Source organism: Phacochoerus africanus, chromosome 1 (genome assembly GCF_016906955.1).
Source record: "Phacochoerus africanus isolate WHEZ1 chromosome 1, ROS_Pafr_v1, whole genome shotgun sequence".
NCBI lineage: Eukaryota > Metazoa > Chordata > Mammalia > Artiodactyla > Suidae > Phacochoerus > Phacochoerus africanus.
Window position 1 is genome coordinate 60469938 of NC_062544.1, and position 27186 is coordinate 60497123.

The 27186-nt window shown below is 43.9% G+C and overlaps 1 protein-coding gene across 1 annotated transcript in view; it reads left to right on the forward strand.

Annotated features, from left to right (window-relative positions):
- ADAMTS12 (ADAM metallopeptidase with thrombospondin type 1 motif 12) overlaps window positions 1–27186 on the forward strand; it is a 371922-nt gene that overhangs the window by 264641 nt on the left and 80095 nt on the right. The window contains exons 14-16 of the mRNA XM_047767431.1: window positions 4088–4208; window positions 15649–15893; window positions 17369–17507. Coding sequence (XP_047623387.1) covers window positions 4088–4208; window positions 15649–15893; window positions 17369–17507 — 505 coding nt within the window. The remainder of the gene's footprint in view (window positions 1–4087; window positions 4209–15648; window positions 15894–17368; window positions 17508–27186) is intronic.

Below are 27186 nucleotides of genomic sequence, written 5' to 3' on the forward strand. Positions count from 1 at the left end.
TACCTTTGCCAAGGGACTATAGAAAGAAATGATCACATTCTCAGTGGATTAGGTCATGGCACTCGGTATTTCAGTCCTCAGTTACTTGAGAATTTAGTAAATAAAACAGTGTTAACTGATAAGGAAAAAAATGAGCATTCGTGAGAATACATATTACTTACTCACTCATGTAGGGCTAAAAGCCTAGTGAAAGACTGGGACCTTATTTCTCTAAGTAATGCTCAAGATAGGATGCTCTTCAGTCCAAGCGACAGGGTCAAGAATTGATGATACACTTCTGGTAGAGTCATTAGAATAAAGAGGCAACCTACGATGAGAGAAAATATTTGCAAACCATATGTATGATGAGTAGTTAATATCAAAAAATGTATGAGAAACACCCACAGCTCAATAGCAGAAAAACAAATAACTTGATGAAAAAATGAGCAAAAGACTTGACTAGGCATTTCTCCAAAGAAGATATACCAATGACCAACAGGTAAATGAAAGGTGCTCAACATCATTAAACATCAGAGAAATGCTAATGAAACTCACAAGATATCACCTCATACCTGTTAGGGTGGCTATTATCAAAAGACAAAGATAGCCAGTTTCAGTGTGGATGTGGAGGAATTGGAACCCTTGTGTGCTGTTGGTGGGTATGTACAATGGCGCAGTCACTATGGGAGACAGTGTGGAGGTTCCTCAAGACATTAAAGATATCTTGGAGTTCCTGTCATGGCGCAGCAGAAACAAATCCGAGTAGGAACCATGAAGTTACGGGTTTGATCCCTGGCCTTGCTCAGTGGATTAAGGATCTGACACTGCTGTGAGCTATGGTGTAGGTCACAGATGTGGCTCTGATCCTGAGTTGAAGTGGCTGTGGTATAGGCCAGCAGCTGTAACTCTGATTCGACCCCTAGCCTGGGAACCTCTATATGCCTCGGGTGTAGTCCTAAAAAGCAAAATAAATAAATAAATAAATATTAAAAATGTTTGCAATTCTCACTTAAAATAAAAAAATAAAAAATATTTCATTTTTAGTTAAAGTAACATTTAATTTAAATTACAATTTAATTTTTACCATGCGACCCAGCAATCCCATTTCTGGATATATATCCAAAGGAATGAAATCAGGATCTTGAAGACACTTCTGTAATCCCATGTTCATTGCAGCATTATTTGTAATAGCCGAGATATGGAACCAACCCAAATGTTCATCAGCATGTGAATGGATAAAGAAAATGTGGTATATACATACCATGGAATATTATTCAGCTTTAAAAAAAGAAGGAAATCCTGCCATTTGACAGCACAGATGAGCCTGGAGGACATTAGGTTGAGTGAAAGAAGCCAGTCACAGAATGCTCCATCATTCCATTTATATGAGAATCTAAAGTGGTCCAACTCATAGAGGCAGCAAAGAGCCTGGTGGCTGCCAAGGGAACACAGGAAAGTTCTGTTCAATGAGTATGAAGCGTGACTTAGGCAAGATGAGTAAGTTGTCGAGCTTTGCTGTACAGCGTAGTGTCTGTGGTTAACAACACCGTATTATGCACTTAAACATCTCTAAAGAGGGTAGATCTCATGGTAAGTGTTCTTACCACACACACCCAAAGAATTTTGGAGAAGACGAATATGTCTGTTGCCTTGATTGTGGTGATGGCTTTGTAGGTACTCAGGTCCAAACACATCAAATTGTGAAAATAAATATGTGCAGTACTTTATATATCAGCTCTACCCACCAGAAAGATGTTTTCTTAAAGAAATATGATGGAAAATTAAAGGGATTTTCTTAAAAAAAAAAATGCAGCCTGTTAGGGAGGTGGTCTGGCATCCTACGGGTCACATCAGAGGGAAGCCATGGCAGAGTCATTGTCCTCCTTTGGTGGCAGCCGCAGTGTCATCTCTGATCCTGCTGACAGCAGGATGACAGTATTGCTGTGGCTCTGTTGCCAGAGCACAGGATGTGGGTGAGGAGAGAGATGTCCCTTCGTTTCCCTCGAGAGCCCTACGTGTGATGCATAGTAAGGGATGGGCTTCTGCCTTCCTCGGCCTCCGGTCACATACTCACGTCAGTGTTGACTGTCCTGCATGCAGTTGATGGAGAAGCAGAGGGATGAGTCTCCACAAGAACCACTTACTCTGGTGGGCCAGCTTGATGGGGAATGGGTTTCCTCCCCCCATACCACCCCAGTCCCCCCTGCCCAGGGATGCCAGCAAATATTACTGAGAAAAAAAAAAATCAAAAAATGATGGGCTCAAGATATTTGTTTCTCTGGCTTTCTTTCCTTTTTTTCTTCACATTTTAAAACCCATCCCATCCTAGTAGAGATTTTTAAAAGCACTTTAAAATGAGTATGTCTCAGATTAAGTTTCCTGGGCTCATTCCAAATCAGTGAAGGGATGAAAGTCCCTGGGATAGCATTTGCAAAGGTCACTTATTAGAGGCTGCTCAAGCTTGACATGAACATATCATTTGTGAAGGGGTGGCATTTTACTTACAACCATTGAAGGCACACATCCAGACTCTTTCTTTCCACAGTAATTGGCATGATTAAGATTTTTTAAAACTCTTAGTATTTTATTTTTCCAACTGGGTCAAGTAGCACCGTCTCTGGGTCTAAAAGAAATCAGAGATAGTTAACCTGAAGAATGGCACTGTTTTCTGCCCATGGGCATTAATTCTCTATTTAGCTGGTGAAGGAAGGGTGTATTTAAAGAGCCAAGTTCTTCCTTTCAGTTGATTTGAAGTGGCATTACAATAAGAAAAGGAATTATCTTGGAGAGAGAGAAAAAACTACCTGGGTGTAATTTTTCTTCCCAAACAGAAAAAAATCTGGAGTTCCCCTTTTGGCTCAGTGGGTTAGGAACCTGATGTACTGTCCATGAGGATGTAGGTTCAATCCCTTGCCTCACTCAGTGGGTTAAGCATCCAGCGTTGTCACAAACTGCAGCCCAGGTCACAGATGTGGCTCAGATCCCTAGTTGCTGTGGCTGTGGCTTAGGCCAGTAGCTGCAGCTCCAGTTCGACCCTTAGCCTGGGAACTTCCATGTGCCACAGGTGCGAGCCCCAAAAAGAAAAAAGAAAGAAAAGAAAAACCTGACTAACAGAATATGGCAGAGCTTTTCCTTTTTCTCCTGCTACTGAAACATGGTTAAGAAATATAGGCCATAGAAGAGAGCTAGTGACAGCTTCTGTGGAAGTTCACATGCTTCATGACTTTCAGTCTGAGTGTCATGATTCTTTGCTATGTGCTGTGACCAAACACCCCAAGCTGAATGGCTCTCTTTCCAGAATGGGAATGGATGGTAAGGATGTGGCTCTGTTGATGGGTTGAGGAGAAGGGACCAGTGGAGGGGGAGGGTGATAATTCAGGAGGACCAACAGACAGAACCCTGAGACGGGATGGGGTCCAGAGCCCAGGGGTAAGGTTGGTCTTGGCTCAGAGGGGAATGATGAGTTCTTCCTCTGCAGCTGGAGGGAAGGAGGTCAGAATGGCTGGGCTTCGGCTTAGTGTGACGTGTGGTGGGGGCTGGGGTCATTGGCGGCTCCAAAGGGTCTGAAGCTGGGTCTGCAGGTCAGAGGTCTCATGCCTCATTTGACTAGAGTGTCTCAGCCTGAGCCAAATGTCCCCCTTGGCTGGCAGCTCAGACAGGAACCAGAGAGACTACCCAGTGAGGAATGCAAAGGGAGTGCACACCCAAGTAGAGGTGGGGATGTTACCTCATCCTTAGGAATCTCACTGAGAAGAAGCGGAGCGACATTTGCACATCCGGAAGGGATTTACTGCTCCCCCGATTCCCATTCTAAGACCTTTTCGCTGTTATATGTGTTTGGAAATGTGTTCCATTCTGCCTCTCACTCCAGGGAAATTGCAGCCCCGTGCAGTGTATACTTTTTTCCCCTCTAAGCAAATATTTCCTTTGCCATCAGTGGATGCTTTGGGCATCCCTCTGGCCACCACCAAGAAAAGGAAACGTGATCTTCTATCTGCCTCCAGCCCTGATCTCATCTGGCGCTAAGGGAGAAAGGAGGGGTCAAAGGCCCAGGCAGGTGTGGCATCCTCCATGCATGTCATTCACACTCACCCTCTCTTCCGTGCAGATGGTTGGCTGTGACTATGAGATCGATTCCAACGCCACGGAGGATCGCTGTGGTGTGTGCCTGGGGGACGGCTCAGCCTGCCAGACCGTGAAGAAGATGTTTAAGCAGAAAGAAGGATCAGGTAATAAACAAATACATAATTGAAGTGGCAGGGGACTGAGAATGAAGACCAACATGGAGAGCTACTTTTTTAAGCAGATGGTGGCTTGCACAGAATTCAAAATGCATATAGCCTTTCCTACAAAGAGGAAGGGCCCCTTGGCAATTTTAGGAGCAGGAGCGATTGCTAAGCAATTGCATTGCACTAGGAAGTCGAAGATGGCCTCGAGGCTGCTCCCAGGACCAGGTTTAGGAGTGTGATTCCTGGGAGAGGATCCAGGAGAGTGGGCTGAGAACTGGGAGACAGAAGAGGTGAAAAGCCAGCTGAGAGAAGGAGCAGACCTAAGGGCAGGTTCCTTACCTGAGGGCAGAGAAACCAGGAGTGGATTTAAAAGCAGAAAAATCTGGGTGCAGCTTCAGGACCAAAGGTGGGCCAAGGCAGGGTTGCTTCAATTTGCTCTTATTCCCAGTTCCTCCCTGTAAGAGGAGGGTCACACCCAAGGATACCTTAAGCTTCTACTACCAGGTGGCTTCTACTACCTCCCACAACTGCCACTATTCCTTCCCCATGGTTACCTTTGGGAGATTTCTTCCTTGTGCAGCTTTGGGCTGCTGATAATCCGTGGAAATGGAGAGCCCATCCTTATCCCAAATCAGCCATGACCCTGCAGACTGTCTTCAGTTAGGACAGTCCTGTGGTCCCTAGGCACCAGCCATGATTTGCCAGGAAAGGGGTCTTGGCGGAGGCTAAATGAGCCCTGGAGATGATGAAGGCATCTCCAAGTATCTTAGTTTAGCCCCTTCCCCCTAGAAATACCCTGAGACAAGAAGTCAAGGAGCAATAGTTTTTTTGGAGGATGGAGAATCTGGGGAAACAGCTGTAGGGCACTGCAGAAGTGGATCAGGCAAGGGAAGGAAGCCAGGGAAGGGAATGCCATCAGGCCAGCTACGTTATGTGGAAGCCAGGATAGACATTTTCCCGCCCAGGAGGGACGAGTTGAGATAATATATATACACACCTCTCACTGGTCATTGCTTGAAGCTATTTTGGGGAGATAAGCGGGTCAGGTTGTTAATTCTCTGGAATGCTAAGAATGCAGGTGCTGAGAGTAGGGGGGCCAGGCTGCATGACCCATGTAGAGCCTAAGGGGATGGGGGCAGAATCCCTGTGCTGGGGCTGGGGGGACCCTAGGGGGGGAGATCAGCTACAGTGGGACACTTTTCCTGGACCCTAGCAAAGCAATACCTCCCTTCTAGAGATGCTTAACACCCCGGGCAGAAGTTACTAAGTGTGCCCAGGAGTAACAGGTGTGGTCATTAAATGACCTGTTTTTCCCTAGACCCCATGACAGTGGATAACCCCAATTTGTTTAATCTCTCTCCCCATTTTTTGATCTTTGACTATTGAATCAGTAAGATAAATATGTTAGAATCATAAAGTGAAATGCTTGTCCTGCCCTTTAGAATGATCACCGAGGGGGATTTTCCATCATGGCGCAGTAGAAATAAATCTGACTAGGAACCATAAGGTTGTGGGTTCAATCCCTGGCCTCACTCAGTGGGTTAAAGATCCGGTGTTGCGTGAGCTGTGGTGTAGGTCGTAGACGCAGCTTGGATCTGGCGTTGCCATGGCTGGAATGTAGGCCAGCGGCAACAGCTTTGATTAGACCCCTGGCATGGGAACCTCCTCAAAGCCCTCTGGCACTGCCACCCCCAGCACAGGGGGAAAACCAGAGTGCCCACTCTGGGCTCTGTGGCACACAGCTAGGGGTCTGGCCTCTACATACCCACTGGCACTGGCCAGATCCCACTTTTTCTACGTGCCTGGTAAAGCTAGACACATTGTAAAGACCCTAGCTGCCCCCATCCCCACCCACATGTGAATGAGGCCAAAAGGTGATGCAAAAATTTGTGAAATGGATTTAGATTGCAGTGGACAGGATGACTAATGCAAAGGTCAAAGTCAAAAGAGAAACCTCCAGAGTTCCCGTCGTGGCGCAGCGGAAACAAATCCAACTGGAAACCATGAGGTTGCGGATCTGATCCCTGGCCTTGCTCAGTGGGTTAAGGATCCAGCGTTGCCTTGAGCTGTGGTGTAGGTCGCAGACTAGGCTCAGACCTGGCATTGCTGTGGCTGTGGGGTAGGCCGGCGGCTACGTCTCTGATTGGACCCCTAGCCTGGGAACCTCCATATGCCACAGGAGCAGCCCAAGAAATGGCAAAAAGACCAAAAAAAAAAAATATATATATATATATATATATACATATATCCAGAGCCTTGTTATCACTGCTCTTAATGATGACCTTAAAAGAAAATCCAGTGTCTTCTTTCCTGAGGGATGTAAATCATAAGGCAACACCAAAAAACAATGAACTTGGGCAACAGGTACAGACTAGCTCTTGTAGCAAAATTATCTCTGCAACCAGGAAATCACAAGAATCAGGAGTTCCCGTCGTGGCTCAGTGGTTAAGGAACCTGATTAATATCCATGAGGATGTGGGTTCTATCCCTGGCCTTGCTCAGTGGGTTAAGGATCTGGCGTTGCCGTGAGCTGTGGTGTAGGACAGCAGCTGTAGCTCTGATTTGACCCCTAGCCTGGGAACCTCCATATGCCATGGGTGCGGCCCTAAAGACAAAAACAAAACAAACAAACAAAAGAAACCATGATCAGTCACTCAGAGGATTCAAAAAATCCTCAAATCTTGCATGGCCAGACTGATCCATGGCTTCTGTCTGTATTTTTCTTTCCCCTTCCTATTTTACTTTGGCTAATGACTTTTTTTTTTTTTTTAATAGAAATGTAGGTGGAAAAGTCTGTGTTAGATATACCCATGGTGCTCAAACCCAGCACCTTCTCCTCTCTGGCTGCTGCTGCCCTTGACTGTGGAGGCATGAAATACTAATCAAGCCTTTTCTTTAGTTTTTGTGTTTCTAAGAGAGAGGATGATGTGGAATTGAAGTACACTCAGAGGCAAGAGACCAGGTACTGGTCTAGATTACCACTGACCTTGGGAAATTACCTCTCCGGGTCTCAATTTCTGCAGCCCCTTCCAACGTGGTATTTTTTGTCTTTCCCCTGTCTCTAGCCCCAGGGCTGATCTTGAGTTTGTTGATATCTGAGTGTCAAAGTTGGGCAGACTATTCAGGAGAAGGTGTCTTTATCCATAGCATCCTTGAGATCTTCCAACAGCTAAGTTTTCATCTTTCTCCAAGGAGAAGGACTCTCTTTAGTAGATTTGTTGCCATGTACTAGATGGTGGTATCTTGCCCTTTAAGTAATGCCACACTTGGGAAACGAAAGGCCCACCTTCTTGGAGACCCTCCATCATAGCTTCTATTTCCTATCTTGGAGAAAGAGAAAAGAATTGGCATTAAGTATAGCGCATGGTGACTGTGACTGGAAGTGTCTGGAATTTGAAGAACTTAGGCTCAGAGGAAATGTACCAAGTACAGACATCAAGAACTGCCTGGTTCAGGAGTTTCCGTCATGGCGCAGTGGAAATGAATCCATCTAGGAACCATGAGGTTGCGGGTTTGATCCCTGGCCTTGCTCAGTGGGTTAAGGATCTGGCATTGCCGTGAGCTGTGGTGTAGGTCGCAGATGCGGCTCAGATCCCACGTTGCTGTGGCTTTGGCCTAGGCTGGCGGCTACAGCTCGGATTAGACCCCTACCCTGGGAACCTCCATATGCCATGGGGGTGCGGCCCTAGAAAAGACAAAAGACAAAAAGAAAAAAAAAAGAACTGCCTCGTTCAATTCATTCATTCTTTCATTTATTCTATTCCTTGAGAAACTTTAATTGAGCATCTATTGTGTACTTGGCATGGGTTATAGAATAATGAATAAGATGGCGATGCTTCTTACTGCTACTTCCTCACACTATCCAGGTTACAAGTCCAGGGCCTCACTGTGACATTTGGCTCTTCCGTGGAAATTACATCAGGGGCCTATTGCACAAGGAAGTTTGTAGAGTATTATGCTGCATTCTTCCAAGGGCACCCTAGGCTTATTGCCCAAGGCCTTGACCTTCATCCCAAACTCCTGCAGATCACTGTATTTGGTCTAGAACATTGAGCCTTCATTGTCCACTTCCTCAGCTTGGTTTGTTTCCTGCTGACTAATCTCCTAGATTCTATATTACTCCCCTACCTTCGTCTTAATATTAGCTAGCTCTTTCCTGATGTTTTTCTAGCTTCTTGGACGTAATCCATTGGCTTCCCAAAACCACCACTCCAGACGCCTCTGACCTTAATTGGCTTCTCTAGGTTTTACTAATGCCAAGCCCTTTGACTAAACCAAGTCCTTGTCCTGCTCACACTGGCCTTCTTGGCTGGGAACAAAGGACCACATTCTCTGAGCACCCCAGACCTCCCCTATGGCTAACAGTGTCACTTAACTGAGTGCCCAAAGCACCAGCCTTGATTCCTACCTCCTTTATTCAAGCATAACCAGAAAGTGCTCAACTTTCATTTAAAATCTTTTTGTAGGAGTTCCTGTCATGGTGCAGTGGTTAACGAATCCGATTGGGAACCTTGAGGTTGCAGCTCCGATCTCTGGCCTCGCTCAGTGGGTCATGAGCTATGGTGTAGGTCACAGACGCAGCTCGGATCCCACATTGCTGTGGCTGTGGTGTAGGCCAGTGGCCACAGCTCTGATTCGACCCCTAGCCTGGGAACCTCCATAGGCCGAGGGAGGATCCCTAGAAAAGGCAAAAGGACAAAAATAAATAAATTAAGTAATTAAATTAAATTAAATTAAATTAAATCTTTTTGTGGAACTAGAACAGTTAAAACCATATAAAATTCACCTTCAATTTTAGATTTATGTAATACATTTGCATATCTATTGAGTAGATCTGATGTACATAATACTTATTTTAACTCTTTCAGCACAATGCTTAATTCACTTTCCTCTTTCTGATATACCTCACATACAATTTCATTTTCACAACTCAACATGTTGGAAAAAACCTCTACAATCTAGAAAGCAGAGGAAGGACTCAGAATGTCCCTGTCCTATAAACTCTTGCTGCCTGTATCCATATCTTTAGCTTAGGAAATTCCTAGATTGGAGTAAAATTAGCCACTGTCTGGAATTATGTGTGTACCCAACCACCTGGATCCCATATACTTGTTGATTCTGCATGTTTATGTGCTTAGTTCTTCCAACTGTAGCTCCTTAGACCCTGACACTGCTTATTATGGTCAAAAGATTAAATTCGTATGCAGTTAGGAATGGATAACAATTACATGTTATGCTAAAATTACCATCTTAATCCCATAATGAGGCATAGTCTGGACTTTTGCCCGGGTCCCCCTCAGCTCAGTGACAAAATGAAGATGATCATTAATGAATGGAACCCATTAAGAACACTCACAGCACAGGTCAGGCGAGGGGGGTGTGGGGGCGGTGCCCTGTGGCCTCAATGTGGGTGTAGGGTCTATGACAGTCTGGGCAGTGGGACTAGAGGCACTTTTAGGAAGAAATTATATGGCTTTATGACTTAAGGTTGCTATTCCTAGGCTGTACCACAAGGTTCAATTCCTTTGCTGTTGATTTAAGAGAGATTAGGGACCGTTCTGTGGTTTCAGAGGGGTAAATGACATAAGGAGGCTATCGACACGCACACTTGCCTGAAATAGGAGAGCCAGTGCCGGGAACAAAAACATTAACCCAGGTTCAGGAGGTGAGGGCCTGGATGAAGGAGGTTCACATAGAGAGGGTGTGAATCATATAAGAAAACATTCCAGGAGTTCCCATCATGGCTCGGTGGTTAACAAATCCGACTAGGAACCATGAGGTGGTGGGTTCGATCCCTGGCTTTGCTCAGTGGGTTAAAGATCCAGCGTTGCCGTGGCTGTGGTGTAGACCCACAGCAATAGCTCCGATTAGACCCCTAGCCTGGGAACCTCCATATGTCGCGGGAGCGGCCCTAGAAAAGGCAAAAAGACAAAAAAAACACCAAAAAACAAAAACAAAAACAAAAAAACCAACAAAACATTCCAGAGAAAGAATCAGAGGCAAAAGCTAGTAAGAAAGGACCTGGCTTTCTTGAAACTATATTTATCAAAACACCACCTTAGTTGCACTCTCCTATATCATGTTTTCTAGGAAACCTTGAGTTGGAAGGGATAGGAAGAATGCCTGGACACTTTACCTATTAAGGCTAAAGACCTCCAGGGCTCAGGGCTGTGACCTTTGTCCTGGAAGCATTTCAGGTCAGGAAGCCCCTGTCAGTGTCTGCTCCCTCTGCTATGCTTCTCCTGGTTTCTAGCAAGAGGACTGTGGTTGTTCATAGTGTGTTCCAAGATTCCAGGCCCCTTACAACCCTCTTTTGACATCATTGAGGCTCGAGCTCCACATCCAGGGCAGTTTGACTTCTCAAAAGAGCTGCCTGGTGAATATATTTGTATGTAGCTCTTCCTCCCTGTGATCTGTGAGCAGGTTCAAGGCAGGTTTGGATCTGAACCATTCACCAGCATATCACTGCTGTCGAGCAGGCATCAGAGGATGAAGCTGCCTTTCCCAGGAGCCTCCTTACAAAAACCATGACATGGTCCTCTGCAGCGAAGATTGTCTGGCTTCCCACAAACTGACAGCACAAATATTTGAAAAAGACAAGCTGTAGTTGTAGATAAATTGCCTGGGTTATTAGTATGACCTCTTTATAAGCATATTTTTATTTGAAGTGACAGACTGGAAACTAAATATGCCAGTGGGTAAGTCCTTTTTTTAGAACAGTTGGATGAGATGCATATTAGTACCAATAATTCATTGTCTCTCTTATGATATGTCTTCAGAAGTGGGGCCAGTCTTCTACCCCATCTTCAAAGGCCCTGAATATTCTTTTACCTCAAGGTGTTCAAGACTTAGAGATGGGATGCTTTCTCCAGGTGATCTTCATACACTTAGAGACTTCTTCTTTCAAGTCAAGATTGTATCTTCCAACTTCTCCCAGTACTGGTGCAAAAGGCTAATGTTTACTGGGGACGATGGGAGGAAAGGACTTGCTGAATGATTATATATTCACCATTCTTAATACTTTGAAGATATTCTTACCAACCCTAAAAATCTTCCCTTGACATAGAATGACGATCTCAATAACCCTCCACCTCTACCACTTTTTAATATGATTCTCATTTCTGTAAAGAAGACCCATGAGAATGAAACACTCAAGAGGATGTTTTTCCTCTCTGTTCTACCAATCACTTTTTATTTTTCATTAAAGACACTGTATTATGGGTTGGTTAGCAAACGCTGGCTATGGGTGTATGCATATGTATATATGTATATATTGTACATGTATATATACATATGTATGTGTGTGTGTGTGTGTGCGCGCGTATACACACATAGTTGTGTGGTGTGGCGTAGATTTCTTCCTCGTGGGAAGCCAGTTTCCTCATTTTATAGACAAAGAGGTTGATAGCCATTCCCTTCCACCTAAATGTCCATTCACAGCAGATTGGTTAAATAAGTGGGTCTGTGTCACTTTTGCAGGTTGTTGAAATGCTCAAAAAGTATGGGAAGATATGAAAGGTAGATTATGGAGTTCTTGTTGTGGCTCAACAGGTTAAGAACCTGATGAGTATCCCTGAGGATGCAGGTTCAATACCTGGCCTCGCTTAGTGGGTTAAGGATCCAGCATCACCGTGAGCTGTGGTGTAGGTCACAGAGTGCAGCTCAGATCCAGCGTTGCTGTGGCTGTGCTGTCACCTGGTGGCTGTGGCTCCAGGTACTTCCATATGCCATGGGTGCAGCACTAAAACAAACAAACAAAAATTTAAAAAGCAGTAGTTAGAATAGTTCATATAATATGATTTCATTTGTTTAAAAAGTATGAGTATGTGTACATGTGAAGAAAAGTTTTGGAAAAGAATCCAAGAAACTACTGATGTAATTATCTTTGGGATGTAGGACTCTGGATGGAGGGAAATGGAAACCTGTACTTCTTTGTTTTGTGCTCTCTCTATTGTGGGCCATTTTGTCATGTGCAGTGGAGTCTGGTGGATATGTTATGGTTCTTTTTAACTCCAAACATTATAACCTTATCCATTGGCTTCCTCCTAGGTCTTCTTTTGCAAATACATATTACAAATATGTTATTGCTTTGCTCATGGCTAAATCTGCCTCAGTTGACATCTTCTGTCTACAAACTATTTCAAAGCAGCACTTACACACACACATATATATGTCTTTTTAGGGCCGCACTTGTGGCATACGGAGGTTCCCAGGCCAAGGGTCCAATCGGAACTATACTCACCAGCCTATGCCCCAACCACAGCAACTCGGGATCTGAGCTGCATCTGCAACCTACACCACAGTTCATGGCAACACAGGATCCTTAACCCACTGAGCAAGGCCAGGGCTCGAACCCGCATCCTCATGGATGCTAGTCAGGTTCGCTAACCACTGAGCCATGACGGGAACTCCTAAAGCAGAACTTATATTCACTGAAAGTTTTTATTTTAAATGTGATGGACCCCCCCCCGCCACCTCTTTCTATTTGGCAGAATCTGTCCATGATAAATATTTTTAATTTTGGATATTTCTCTAAGTGGAAGATAGAGCAAAAACAAAAAAATCTTTTATTTTTTTCTCTATCCAGGTTTTGCGTTGGTTTTGTTTGTTTTTAAACAATGGATAAGGTGGTTGCCAGCTGGCTTTCCCGCTTGAGCTCTGCTGTGAGAAGGCATGCAGCATCCTAGATCAATCAGATGATGGCTGCAGAAAGCAAGGCTCCAGAGGCATTTTAAACATTTGCATTTGCCTCAATTTACATGTGACAAATATTTTCCTAGAGGGAGTTCCCGTGGTGGCTCAGTGGGTTGTGAACTCAGCTAGTGTCCATGAGGATGTAAGCTCGTTCTCTGACCCTACTCAGTGGGTTAAATATCTGGCATTGCCGTGAGCTGTGGTATAGGTCACAGACACAGCTCGGATCTGGTGTTGCCGTGGCTGTGGTATAGGCTGGTGGCTACAGCTCCTATTCAACCCCTAGCCTAGGAACTTCCACATGCCTCGGGTGTGGCCCTAAAAAAAATAATAATGATAATATTAATAGAAAATAAAAAATAAATTTTCCCTGAGCTAGTTATCAATCAGTAGTTTTAATCAACTGTCTCAGGCAAGTATGCGAGGACCTAAGGAATTTAATCAAGTACTTCAAGGCTTCATTTTGCTTCCTTTGGATGGGAGCTGCCAGTTTGAAAAATAGAGCTGAGGTTATATCCAGCACATGACTCCTGAATACATCAGTCCCACTGGCCAGCCCTAGGTTTGAACTCTCAGGACCCCACGCTATGGTGATAGAGATGAGGGTTTGCTTGTTCATCAAAAAAACCTAACATACCTCCAGTGGGAAATTATCAGGAGGATCAGAGTCTTAAAATCAAATTTGGTAGGGAAAAGGTAAAGGAACAAAGTGTAGCTCAGAAAAGGGCAAGATAATCAATTATCAGAGCTGGGAGGGGCGTCAAATGTCCTCACACTCAAACTCCTTCATTGTGCAAATGATGTTCAAAGAAGTTAAATAGATTGACATACCTCATGGAGCTCGCTTGTGGGCATGCAGAAGCTAGAACTCAAGTGTCTGACTCCCACGCCCCAGTGTTCCTCTCCCAATGCTACCTCCAAAGGTTTTCCATTCTTTTCAAAAATTTTTTAGAGTTTGTTTGTTTTTTTTTGTCTTTTTGTCTTTTTGTCTTTTCTAGGGCCGCACCCGCAGCACATGGAGGTTCCCAGGCTAGGGGTCCAATCAGAGCTGTAGCCGCTGGCCTATGCCAGAGCCACAGCAACACAGGATGCCAGCTGCATCTGCAACCTATACCACAGCTCACAGCAACGCTGGATCCTTAACCCACTGAGCAAGGCCAGGGATCGAACCCATGACCTCATGGTTCCTAGTCAGATTTGTTAACCACTGAGCCATGATGGGAACTCCAATTTTTTTAAACTTTAATGTTATTTATTTATTTATTTTATGGCCACAGCTGCAGCATATGGAAGTTCTCAGGCTAGAGGGTGAATCAGAGCTGCAGCTACACCACCACAGCCACAGCAACACCAGATCCGTGTCTCATCTGTGACCTATGCCGCAACTTGTGGCAACATGGGATCCTTAACCCACCAGGAGAAGCCAGGGATCAAACCCGCATCCTCACCGAGACAGCATTGGATTCTTAACCCAGCCACACCAGGAACTCCCTTTTTAAATTTTTTTTTTATTTTTTGACTACACCCATGGCATGTGAAAGTTCTCAGGCCAGGGACCAAACCTGTACCATAGTAGTGACAATGCTGGATATTTAACCTACTAAGCCACCAGGGAACTCCCTCAAAGTCTTTTTGCTCTAACATAGCTAAGAAATGATGGTTTTTAAGATTTATTCATCATAAATAGAATGAATGCATAAAGGGCTTAGCCTAGAGTCTGGCAAAGAGAGCAAACCATTATGTGTTCATTCTTCTTCTCCCCAGTATCTCTCCTACAAGAACAGCCAACAAGCAAGGATAAGACCATGGTCTTAAGACTTGACCACGGTCCTTAAGTGGATGTCCTCTCTGCTTTTTCAGAATGTTTTCACATGAGAATAAAACATAAGTTCATATTTCATCAAAACATAAGAAAAAAATCGGAGTTCCTATCATGGCTCAGCGATTAATGAACCCAGCTAGCATCCATGAGGATGCGGGTTCAATCCCTGACCTCGCTCAGTGGTTTAAGGATCTGGTGTTGCCGTGAGCTGTGGTGTAAGTCGAAGATGCAGCTTGGATCTGGCGTTGCTGTGGCTGTGGTGCAGGCCGATGGCTACAGCTCCGATTGGACCCCTAGCCTGGGAACCTCCATATGCTGCGGGTTCGGCCCTAAAAAGGCAAAAAGACAAAAAAAGACTCTAATGAATATGATTGTCTAGTTATAAAAAACTGTACTCAGAGCTGAGTTTCTCATCATAAGCTGTGTTCAGAGTGCCAGGCAGCAATCAGTTCAAGATTCCCTCCAGAATGCTTTTAATGAATTGATGATTAAATTACTTCTAAGAGTCTGTCTTTAATTTTCAGGCAAGGAAGATGTGCCAAAGGATGTCCCCACTGCAATGCTCAGGGAGATTAATCCGATAGTAGCAGCAAGTGGGGGAACAGAAATGCTAATGGAAAGCTGGCTGTAACATTTTGAAGCGTCAACAGGAAAATAAATGATGGATCAACTACAAAAGCTTCAGGGTCCAATCTGCATTTTATTTCACCTCTCCTCTCACAAAGCTCCTAGATTTCTACTCATGGCCAAGATACTTAAAATTCCCCATAATTAGTGCATCTACCAGTCCCAGTAACCACCCAGCAGGAAGCCAATGTCACTAAGCAGAGGGGATGTTGGGAAGAGGATGGATGGTGAGTCAGCAGCAGGTGGTGTTTGGCTAAGCTGGTGTGCCTCTTTCATCATCGTATCTTCTCTCCTTAGGTTATGTTGACATTGGGCTGATTCCCAAAGGAGCCAGGGACATACGGGTAATGGAAGTTGAGGGAGCTGGAAACTTTCTGGCCATCAGGAGTGAAGACCCTGAAAAATATTACCTCAATGGAGGATTTATTATCCAGTGGAATGGGAACTACAAGCTGGCAGGGACCATCTTTCAATATGACAGGAAAGGAGACCTGGAGAAACTGATGGCCACAGGTCCCACCAATGAGTCAGTGTGGATCCAGGTAACGCAGAAGTGATGATGTGCGCCTTAGTTAGATCTTTCTCATTGTCTTTTCCAAAGTATTTGCTAGAGGATATTCATTAAGAATCTGCAAACCTTCTCTTAGCAAGGAACAGGGAGGGAAGTGAGATATTCATTTGTGTTGCTAATCCTTTATTGCCTAAAGTTACTGAAACTCTCATGATGAAATTCCAGGGGCCCTAAAACCACCCATTGAGTTCAGTTTCCAGTATGGTCAACACAGGCTGTTTATTTGAGGATGAGTGTTCCTCTGGTATAAAATGATTCTTCTAAGTCTATTTCAGCCAGGCTTGACTTTCCAAATAGCTTTCTAGCATTGGTGATGAACTGATACGGTTCTTTTACATGTTATCAATGTACTTGTCTTCAGGCAAAGGGTTTGACTTTGTAGAACTCTTAGAGGTGAGAGGTGTTAAGATGTAGAATGTGCTTTTCACAGGCACAAGTGATTTGTCTGTCATCCTGGCAAAGAATTATAGAAAAGGAGTCAGGTAATTATACCAACAGAGGCCAGGCAGGTTGGAGATGATGGCTGGCCCAAAAGATGGTCACAGCTAACCATATTCAGAAGTTAGAAGGACACCACTTCACAACCAGAGATCAGAGGATTCACGGAAGCTGGAGGTTAAGGCTTGAGAGTTATGACCCATAAATGCCAGGAGACCTTACATCTTATCTGCCTACCTGGGAAAGGTTTTATATATGGGGACCCCCAATCCCATAGAGCAATCCATTCACAACCTCTTAAGTGAAAGATGAATCCAGTTCAAACATGTGGTAAGTAGACTGCCTGCAGGAGAGGGAAGTGAGGGGCAGGTCCCAAATCCCATCTCTAATTTTATGCCTTGGTTAACACTCATGACCATTTCAGTCCCAGAACTATATCCTTTAAAGGAACTAATCAGCTTGAGAGTGAGAGAAGGGCATCATAAGGCAACACGACAAAAGCAACAGCACTAACGACATGCCAGGCACTGATCTACTCAAATCCAGTCACATTACGTGTGTTTGTTCACCTCTCAGCAAACAACCCTATCAGTCATGTTCTTGTTGTCCTCACTTTGTAGATGCGGAAAATAAGGTGCAAAGAGATTAAGTAATTGACTACAGTTAGCAAACACACAAGGGAACAAGGTGGCCTACCAACCCATTGTTGGAAAGGACACTCTGGTCATTCCCTCAGAGTGACAGAGTGATTAGATCTCTCATGAATTCTCATGGGCATTCAGTCCAGAAATAATAGAGTGGAGCAGATTAGATATAGATAAAGATATATGAAGCCATCCAGGTGGAATTAGAGATAGCGGTAGAGAGAGATTTATTTAATGGTGTTAGTTTCAGTGCATGCTTCCATGACTACTTTCAGGTGGTAGACATTGTGCAATATTTTTATGACTGTGGTTTGCAGTACAAAGTCATGATAGAGTTTGACATGACCCCTCTCTTGTCCTTTAGCTCCTATTCCAGGTGACTAACCCCGGCATCAAGTATGAGTACACAATCCGGAAAGATGGCCTTGACAATGATGTGGAGAAGCTGGTGTACTCCTGGCAGTATGGCCACTGGACGGAGTGCAGTGTGACGTGTGGGACAGGTGAGAAACAACTGTCTCTCTAGGATCCCATGTCAGCTGCAGAGGAGGCCGTGGAGGCATCTGAGCCAGCAGTTGGCACTCTCGCCTCTGGGGTCTTCAGGGTCCCACAAAAATGGTCCAGAGGTCTCTGTGGGGAGTAAGTGCATTGGTCATGGTCTAAAGAAAGACGTATTTTTTCTTTTATCAGCTTTACATACTGTCTTTCCTGAAAGTCTTTGTGTGCAGAAAGGGTTATGTCTTTCTGAAAAGCAAAACAGAAAGGTTTAAAAGTGCTCTGCTTTGCTGTACAGAAGAAATTGGTACAGCAGTGTAATCAACTATACTTTAATAAATAAAATTGAAAAAAAAATTTTTTAAAGTGCTCCGGTTCATAAAAGTCAAACAGCCTACCAGAGGCATCCTTTAAATCATGGCCAAGACCAGACCATAACCAGCTCTCCTAATTCCTAACCCAGTATTCTTCCTCTGTCTCCAATGTACCAAGTTTTTCTGTATCTACAAGAATAGTTTTTCTCTCATAAAATCAAGTGTTGGAGGGATTCCTTACTGTCAAGTATGTCAGGATGAGAGAAGTTCTGCTATGGTAACAAAGAAACCAATGTCTCAGAAACACAATGAAGGTTTATTTTTAACCCATTCTAAGTCTGATGCAGTTAGGTGGCCCTGCTTCATTTTGTGGCTAAGGCATCTGAAAGGCCTGGCTTCTAGCTTGCCCCATGGGGAAGGGAGAAATTGAAGAGGCAGATGGCCCCTTAATAATGGCCTTGGTACCTAGAGTGACACAAACCACTTCTTTTTTTTAACATTTTTTTTTTGTTAAAGTACAGTTGATTTACAATGTTGTGCCAATTTCTGCTGTACAGCAGTGACACACACACACACATTCCTTTTTTTATATATATAATGATTTTTATTTTTTCCATTATGGCTGGTTTACAGTGTTCTGTCAATTTTCTACTGTGCAGCATGGTAACGCAGTCACACATACATGTATACATTCTTTTTCTCCCATTGTCATACTCCATCATAAGTGACTAGACATAGTGCCCAGTGCTACACTGCAGGATCTCATTACTTATCCATTCCAAAGGCAAGAGTCTGCATCTATTAATCCCAAGCTCTCAGTCCATCACATTCCCTCCCCCTCACCCTTGGCAACCACAGGTCTCTTCTCCAAGTCCATGATTTTCTTTTCTGTGGAAAGGTTCATTTGTGCCATATATTTATGTTATCTTCCATCATGTTTTGCCCCAAGAGATCAGATCTAGTTCCCTGTGCTATACGGCAGAACCGTCACAAACCACTTCTGCTCATGTTTCATTGGTTGGCCTTAGCCCCAGGGGCACAGTCCAGCTGCAAAGAGAATCTGGGAGCTGGAAAGGAGCACAGGGACATTTGTACAGCAGGACTCTCTTGGCCACAGGGCCAGATGAACTTTTCTGAGGCCTGGGAGGGCAGGGCTCAGGGGCTGTCAGGTGCATGGGCTCTTCACTCAGCTGGGGGCTTTAATAGTAGTAGCCAGTGAGAAAGCCTCTGCCTCTCTTTTTCCTTTTGGATCCTGTCTAAGTCTGTTTGGAAACTTTCTGCCTCTAATGTAACTCCTGCCTATAGAGCTAGGGCAACCTCAGGCTGAAGTGGCAGAGTCAGCGATGTAGCAAAGGGAATCCAAGTTTAAGGAATGAAGGAGTCAGGAGAACACGGCCTCCCACTCCACAGCCTGCCCTCTCGTGTCCTTTGTCCCCGTGTCATGTGCTCACTGGCTTCTTCTACCCACCCCACTCCAGGAGGTCCAGTGACAGACCTTGAGTCACAGGCCATCAGCCCTGTAAACTATTTTTCTATTACTAATTTCTTTCTTTCCTTCCTTCAGTCTAGAAAGCCAAGAACTAACTTTCAGAAATTGCAGGAATCACATGTTCATTTCAAAACATGACTTTTTTTTTGGCTTTTTAGGGCTGTACCCACAGCATACGGAGATTCCCAGGCTAGGGGTCTAATCAGAGCTACAGCTGCCAGCCTACACCACAGCCACAGCAACGCCAGGTCTGAGCCGCATCTGCGACCTACACCACAGCTCACGGCAACGCCAGATCCTTAACCCACTGAGCGAGGCCAGGGATGGAACCCGCAATCTCATGATAGTTTCTAGTCAGATTCGTTTCCTTGGTGCCACAATGGGAACGCCACATGTGACATTTTGAAAGTCCTAAACCTCTGGCAATCTGTCCAGGTCAGATGTGCAGTCCGGCAGCACTGCCTTAAGTGGCACTGGTGAGAGTCAGCCCTGCTATGGCCACTGCTGCCTCCAGAGTTGCCAGATGGTCTGACCACGGACAGGCATCTGGGAGGAGCTGGGCTTACTGAGAAGCAAAAGCAATTTAAGCAGAGACTAAGATGATGAAAAATATTTCCCCGAGGAGCAGTTGTGAGGGAAATGAAGTCATCGAGATTGTAGTTAACAAATACTTTTTCAATTTCGCAGACCTTTTATTCTTTTTTTGGCAACAGGGCACAGGTTTAAGCTCTGAGTTTAAATCATTTGTCCCAGGACACCACAAAGTGGAACTCAGCCAGTCCTGGCTGGGCAGGGCCTCAGAGAAAAGGAAGAACCTCCACCCACCTCCATCTATTTCAACGTGGGCCAAACCCTTTGCATTACTTATGCAATATTGCAGAGCATGCAAAGTGCAATATAAATGGCCTGTCTGTGCAGTGATCATGAAGTTGCACCTGCAGTTAGCGAGGAAATGAGACGGCCTCACCAAATGTGAATCGGGCATTTGATTTTCATACAGGCTGGTCCTTCTATAGCACCTCTGTCGACATGGGCAAATGTCTTTCTGGTTTTTAAACCTTACCAGGTGCTATCATAGTGTCCATGTGCTCACCTGAATTTCAGCCACACTGTCTGTTTGAGTGGCAGTGAGCGCTCTTAATTCTGGCAGAGAAGAAAGCCTATTTATCTTCGTCCTCTCAGACTCAGAGAATTAAATGCTAATATACACATAGGACATTCACTGCTAGATACAAAGGTGGAAGATGGCCCGAAACACTGAATCATTCAGTGAAGCATTTCGATTTTCTTTAAGTTAAAACTTTCTAAATGTAAAAAAGTTAAATATGCCACTGAAAAATTAAAAACAGAGAAAGTCACTCCCCTAATACACATGCACTTCAGTACTTGGCTCTATTGCCTTTCAATATTCTTTTTTCTATTCAGAGGTGTGTATGGTGTATGCATATGGCTGTATTTATGTACATACACACACATATGCCTTCCCTTAACATCATAACACGGGTGCTTTTCCTTGGGTTATTCCATCTTCATAACTGTCATTTTTGTGGATACATTACATTTCACTAGCAAGACAAAACAAACTTCCTTTCACGAATTCCTCACTGATCATCATCCCCTAATGAACATCTCTGGGCCCATGTAAAAAATGATCTCATTAGTGCTAATTTATAGATGGAATTTCAAGTTTCAAAGAGTAAAAATATGATAACGTTAAGAAACTTACTAATCAAATTGATTCCCATAGTAAAAGGGTTACAAACCGTAGCAATATTCGTTTCCTATTTTGTTTTATTTTGTTCCTGTGTTCTTTCAGTTTTACTCTCTTTCACTGGAAAATACTTCACATGTCCCAGCAAAATGGAGAAAGCAAAAGCAAACTCCTGTCCATCAGCAGGTCTTACTCTTATGTCGTGTCTGTTGTGATCTTCATTTTTACAGAAAGAGCAATTGCATGAGTACACCTGCACAGCCCTCCCATTCCTTTTTCCCCAGAGTTAACTGGGGTCCATATTTTAGAGTGTGGAAGAAACACTAGAGAGAAGGAAAAGAGAATGAAGATCTTGGGCATGGTCTAGGGAAGTAATAACAGTGGCTTGAACTAAAATTAAGATGGCAGATTATACAAGTGTGGAGATACTTAGGAGGTGGACTAGACTGGACTCGGTGGTTGATTCACCTTATCTGTAGGTGGAGAGTGGTTTGAGCATGAGGGAAGGTTGAAGGGTACCACCCAGGGTACTCCCCTGCATAACTGGCTTAAATGGTGGCACACTCACTGAAACAGGACACGTGTGACAAGAACCAGATCTCGAGAAAAGGTTATGATTATACATGTTCAGTTAAAGTGCCTATGAGATTTCTGAGTGAATATGCCCAAAGGCAGTAACATGCTTATTTTATTTTTTATTTATTTGTTTGTTTATTTATTTGCTTTTTAGGGCTGCACCCACAGCAGTGGAAGTTCCCAGGTTAGGGGTCAAATCAGGACTGTAGCTGCTGGCCTACACCACAACCACAGCAATGCCAGATCTGAGCTGTGTCTATGACCTGCACCACAGCTCAGGGCAACTCCAGATCCTCAACCCACTGAGCAAGGCCAGGGATTGAATCCACATCTTCAGAGATCCTAGTCAGGTTCATTACCACTGAACAACCACAGGAGCTCAGATAACTTTTGGTTTTGTTTTGTTTAATTTCAGGGCCGCACCCACGGTACATGGAGGTTCCCAGGCTAGGGGTCCAATTGGAGTTATAGCTGCCGGCCCACACTACAGCCACAGCAATGCCAGAGCCGAGCTGCGTCTGTGACCCTCACTGATCGAGGCCAGGGATCAAACCTGCCACCCCATGGTTCCTAGTCTGATTCATTTCCGCTGTGCCATGACAGGAACTCCTCGTCATGCTTATTTTAAAATGTGTGTCAGACTCCCTGTCCTTATCCAGGCTGCCATAACAAAATACCATAGACTGGAGAGTTTAAACAACAAACATTTATTTCTCACTTTTCTGGAGGCTGGGAAGTCCAAGATCAAGGTGCTGGCAGATTCATTTCTTAGTAAGACTTCTTACTGGCTTGTCAATGGCCACCTTCTCACTGGAGCCTCACATGGAAGAGAAGAGAAGCCCTCTCATGTCCCTTTTTCTGTTTATAAGGGCCTTGGTTCTGTCATGAGGACCTTACCCTCGTGACCTAATGACGTTCCCAGTGCCCCACCTCCAAATACCATGGCAATGGGGACTAGGGCTTTAATATATGAATTTTAAGGGGGTACAAACCTTCAGTCCATAGCACTGTCCTATCAAATTTACTTTATCCAGAGTGAATTCCTGTTGTAATTATGGTGTTGTCTTTCTTGGCATTGTATTTCTTCATGGATCTCAGAATTATAATTTACAGGCTTAATCTGAGTGTGATTTCTTTTTAGTTTCTTTTTCTCGTTACTGTCCCTTCCTTCCCTTCTCTCTTAATGCACCTCACTCTTTCTAGTTTTTGCAGTTTTTTTTTTTTTTCCCTGACCTCACCATGAGATCTCATTTCAGAACAGGACTTATCAAGGTGGTTTAGAATTGCCACTTCCTGGTGACACTGAAGCTACGTTAGGAATTATCACGGAGCCAGCAAGCAGCTTGGCTGAGCTCCTGGGTGAGAAGCTGTGTCCTTCCTTTGCCACTTTCCTAGGTCTGAAATTCATCAAGAGTTAAGGCTCTAAAAAGTTTGTGGCAACAGGGCGAGGGTGATCTCTTTTCCATCTTTGGTGAAGGACTTAAAGCCCACAGACTTCTCTGAAGCTGAGCACATGGCCACCACCCACCAACAGCTTCTGACCAAGACCCTGCCAGACCTGGACTTCAGGTCTGCTCATCCTTTTACTGAGATGTTTACCTATATTGGAGTATTGTGACTTTTCCATGTTCTCTTTTGATATATTTTACAACTTAATATCTTTTATATATTGATATTTTATATATCACTGTTGTGCATTTGGAGCAAAGAACTCCTTTAACATAAATTCACTACGATGGTATTTCCTTAGTTTGGCTATTTAAAATTTTTTATCAGGAGTTCCCGTTGTGGCTTAGTGGTTAATGAACCTGACTATGAACCAAGAGGTTATGGGTTTGATCCCTGGCCTCGCTCAGTGGGTTAAGGATCTGGTGTTGCCATGAGCTGTGGTGTAGGTTGCAGATGAAACTCAGATTTGGCATTGCTGTGGCTGTGGCATAGACCGTCGGCTACAGCTCTGATTGGACCCCTAGCCTGGGAACCTCCATATGCCCCGGATGAGGCCCTAAAAAGACAAATAAAGACCAAAAAAAAATTTTTTTTTATTATCTTTGATCGAGAGCAGAAATCCATGTGACAGATTGGCAAGAGATTATTATAAATTTAGCCAACTGTCATCAAAGACAGCCCACTTGGAGTTCCCATCGTGGCTCAGTGGTTAACGAATCTGACTAGGATCCATGAGGTTGCGGGTTCGATTTCTGGCCTTGCTCAGTGAGTTAAGGATCTGGTGTTGCCGTGAGCTGTGGTGTAGGTTGCAGACGCGGCTCGGATGCCACATTGCTATGGCTGTGGTGTAGGCCGGTGGCTACAGCTCCGATTCGATTCCTAGCCTGGGAATCTCCATATGCCGCAGGAGCAGCCTAAGAAATGGCAAAAAGAAAAAAAAAAAAAAAAAAAAAAAGAGAGACTGCCCAGTTATTTTCCACAGCCTGCATTTCAAAAGTAAAGAGAACCCCAAGTCTCCTCCAAGGACCCCAGCAACAGGCCTCACTTCCCACTTGTATACTTCCTTCTGTCCTGTCTACCATATTTGTTTTCACTCCTGCCTTATCCATGGGGCATGACTTTGGGTGACTCTGGGGGAGTTTAAGACTAGCTGTCCCCCACAAAAAGTTGCAAGGGAATGAACTAACAAGTGCTACCATTCATTACAAGAAGCCTATTGAAGAAAATGTACTGAGTCACCCATCAAACTATGAAAGTTTAACCAATGGATTAGTGAAGAACCAGCTGCAGAAATGGCTTGACTTGGATGCTGGTCTCAATAGGAAGCTTCAGGAGTCCTTGCTAAACAAAAAATGTTTTGGCAAAAAGTTAAGATCACTTTCATAAACATGTAAAAGCCATAGTTTTGCCCCATTACAATCCTAATACTGCAGAAACCTGTCAGTTGTAATGCAGTCCAACCCAAAGTCCCCTGTAAAACTTAGAGCAATGCATAATGTGAGACAATGGGACATCACTTCTGAATGTGATCTTTGCCAGTTGTGTGCTCTGTGGTCTCCTCATGCTTTGGTTTCTTTCTTTCATTTTCTTTTTTTGTCTTTTTTTGCCTTTTCTAGGGCTGCACCCTCAGCATATGGAGGTTTCCAGGCAAGGGGTCCAATAGGAGCTGTAGCTGCTGGCCTACACCACAGCCACAGCAACATCAGATCCGAGATGCATCTGCAACCTACACCACAGCCCATGGCAACACCAGATCCTTAACTCACTGAGCAAGGCCAGGGATCGAACCCACAACCTCATGGTTCCTAGTCGGATTTGTTAACCACTGAGCCACGTCAGAAACTCCCTCATGCTTTGTTTTCGAGTCTAGAAGTACAACAATGGCCTGCACAAAAGGGAGGCCACTTTCTCCTGCCCCACTTTGGACACCACCCCCACTTGGCTGAATTCTCTCTGGAGTGTAGTCATTGCCCTTTGTTTAAGGAACATCATGTTCTGGAAGGAAAAGGCAAATATTGAAAACTTCAAAGTCCATGTGAAGACCCTGGAGATTGCTCAAATTGTTCTAAGCTGCCTTAGAAACTAGATCACTTTCACTGGAAATAAATACATGGAGCAAAGATACGTAGGTTCCCGAAAAGTAGTTCTTACAGGGTCTCTATGACGCTATTCCTACTAAGGCTCAAAATAACCACCTACACTTGAGATTCATCCACATATCCTTGATAAAGGGCAAGAATAATAAACAGACACGTATTTCACTCTGATCCTAATGTGTGACTGTGTAGTGGTGTTTAGAAGATAGAAGGTCAGACTTAGAGACTTTGATTTTTTTTAAATTGCACTCAACTTGGTGCTAATCATCTGACTTTGTCCACTGTGATTGTCAAGTAGGGTCAGCCAAGTCCAAATATTGATCGCTAACAATATCTGGAGGGTTTTTTCAATAGGTAGAATTTCATAAAAATAGTAAGAGGATTTATTGAGATGGATTTAAACATATGCTATGGAATGAGGATTATGTAGTTTACCATATGCATAAATATGTAAGAGAAACTACAGTTAATACACAGTAGAGATCCAGCTGTACTTCACTAATGAACTATTTTAGCCAGAGAAGCTAATATACTTTTTTTTAGTGACTGCCCTAGAGTTTGCAATATATTTTTAAAGCTAATCCAAGTCTATTTTCAAATGATACTAGACTACTTCATAGGTAAGATGAATACCTTATGATAACAAAACAATCCTAGTTCCTGCCTCTCCCCTTGGATCATTGCTGTTATTCATTTCGTTTATACATAAACATACATAAGCACATATATATGTAGGTGTCCTGTGTATATAAGCATCCTACTCAAAATAATTGAATACATTGTTGGTATTATTATTATTGCTTGCTTTTTAGGACCATACTCATGGCATATGGAAGTTTCCAGGCTAGGAGTCAGATCAGGGCTGCAGCTGCTGGCCTACACCACAGCCACAGCAATGACAGATCTGAGCCACATCCGTGACCTACACCACAGCTCATGGCAGCACCAGATCCTTAACCTACTGAGTGAGGCCAGGGATCAAACCCACGTCCTCAGGGATACTAGTCGGATTCATTTCCACTGAGCCACAGTGGGAACTCCTGTTGTTATTATTATTTTGAACAAATTGTTCTCTGTCAGATCAACTCAGAATAAAAAAAAAATGAAAGTTTTTTAACCTTAATTTATTGCTTCTTTGATGCTTTTTCTTTATATAGATCCAAGTTTCTGATTTTTAGTATTTTCCTCCTTTCTTTCAACATTTCCTTCCCAACAGGTCTACTGGTAACAAATTCCTGCAATCTTTGTTTGTCTGAGAAAGTGTTTCTCCCTCATTTTTGAAGGATAATTTCCTGGGTGTGGGATTCTAGCTTGGTGAGTTTTTTCTCTCAACACTTTAGATATTTTGCTCCCTTCTTTCTTGCTCATGTGATTTCTCAGAAGTCACATGCAATTCTGTCTTTGTGCCTCTATTGCTAAGGTGTTTTTTCTCTTTGGTTTCTTTCAGGACTTTTTTTCTTTGTCTTTGATTTTCTGTAATTTGAAAATGGCATGCCTAGGTCTAGTTTGGGGGCATTTATCCTGCTTGGTGTCTTTTGGGTAACCTGGATCTGTGGATTGGGATCTGACATTAAGTTGGTGAAATTAAGTTCCCATAGGGGTCCACTTATGAGTCTCTGCTCCAGGAAGTTAGGAGGTTGTGACTCCCTCTGCTCTCCCACCTGTCTCTCCTGTCTTGAGAGCATCAGTTTGCCCTGTACCCTCCCCTCTCTTATATCCAGTAATAACTGTTGATTTTTCAGTCTTTTCAGCTTTTTACTTGTCATTACAACAGAGTGCAACTTCCAAAGTCCATACATGTGGAACCTTAACCAGAAATCGTTCCAAGGTGGCTGATATTATTCTACTGGTCTTCTTACTCCCATCCCAGTTTTACCACCTACAGAGATTAGCCCCTCCCTGATCCCCAGGCCCTTAGTTTTGTTCTCTAAGAATGCACTTGCTGGGGATTTCTCATTTGGTTTCTAAGAAGGTTTTCTTTGCTTGACATGCCCTGCAAAATGCTGACTGCCTACTTCTGTTGTTAACCCGTGTGTTTTGTGAGATGTCGCA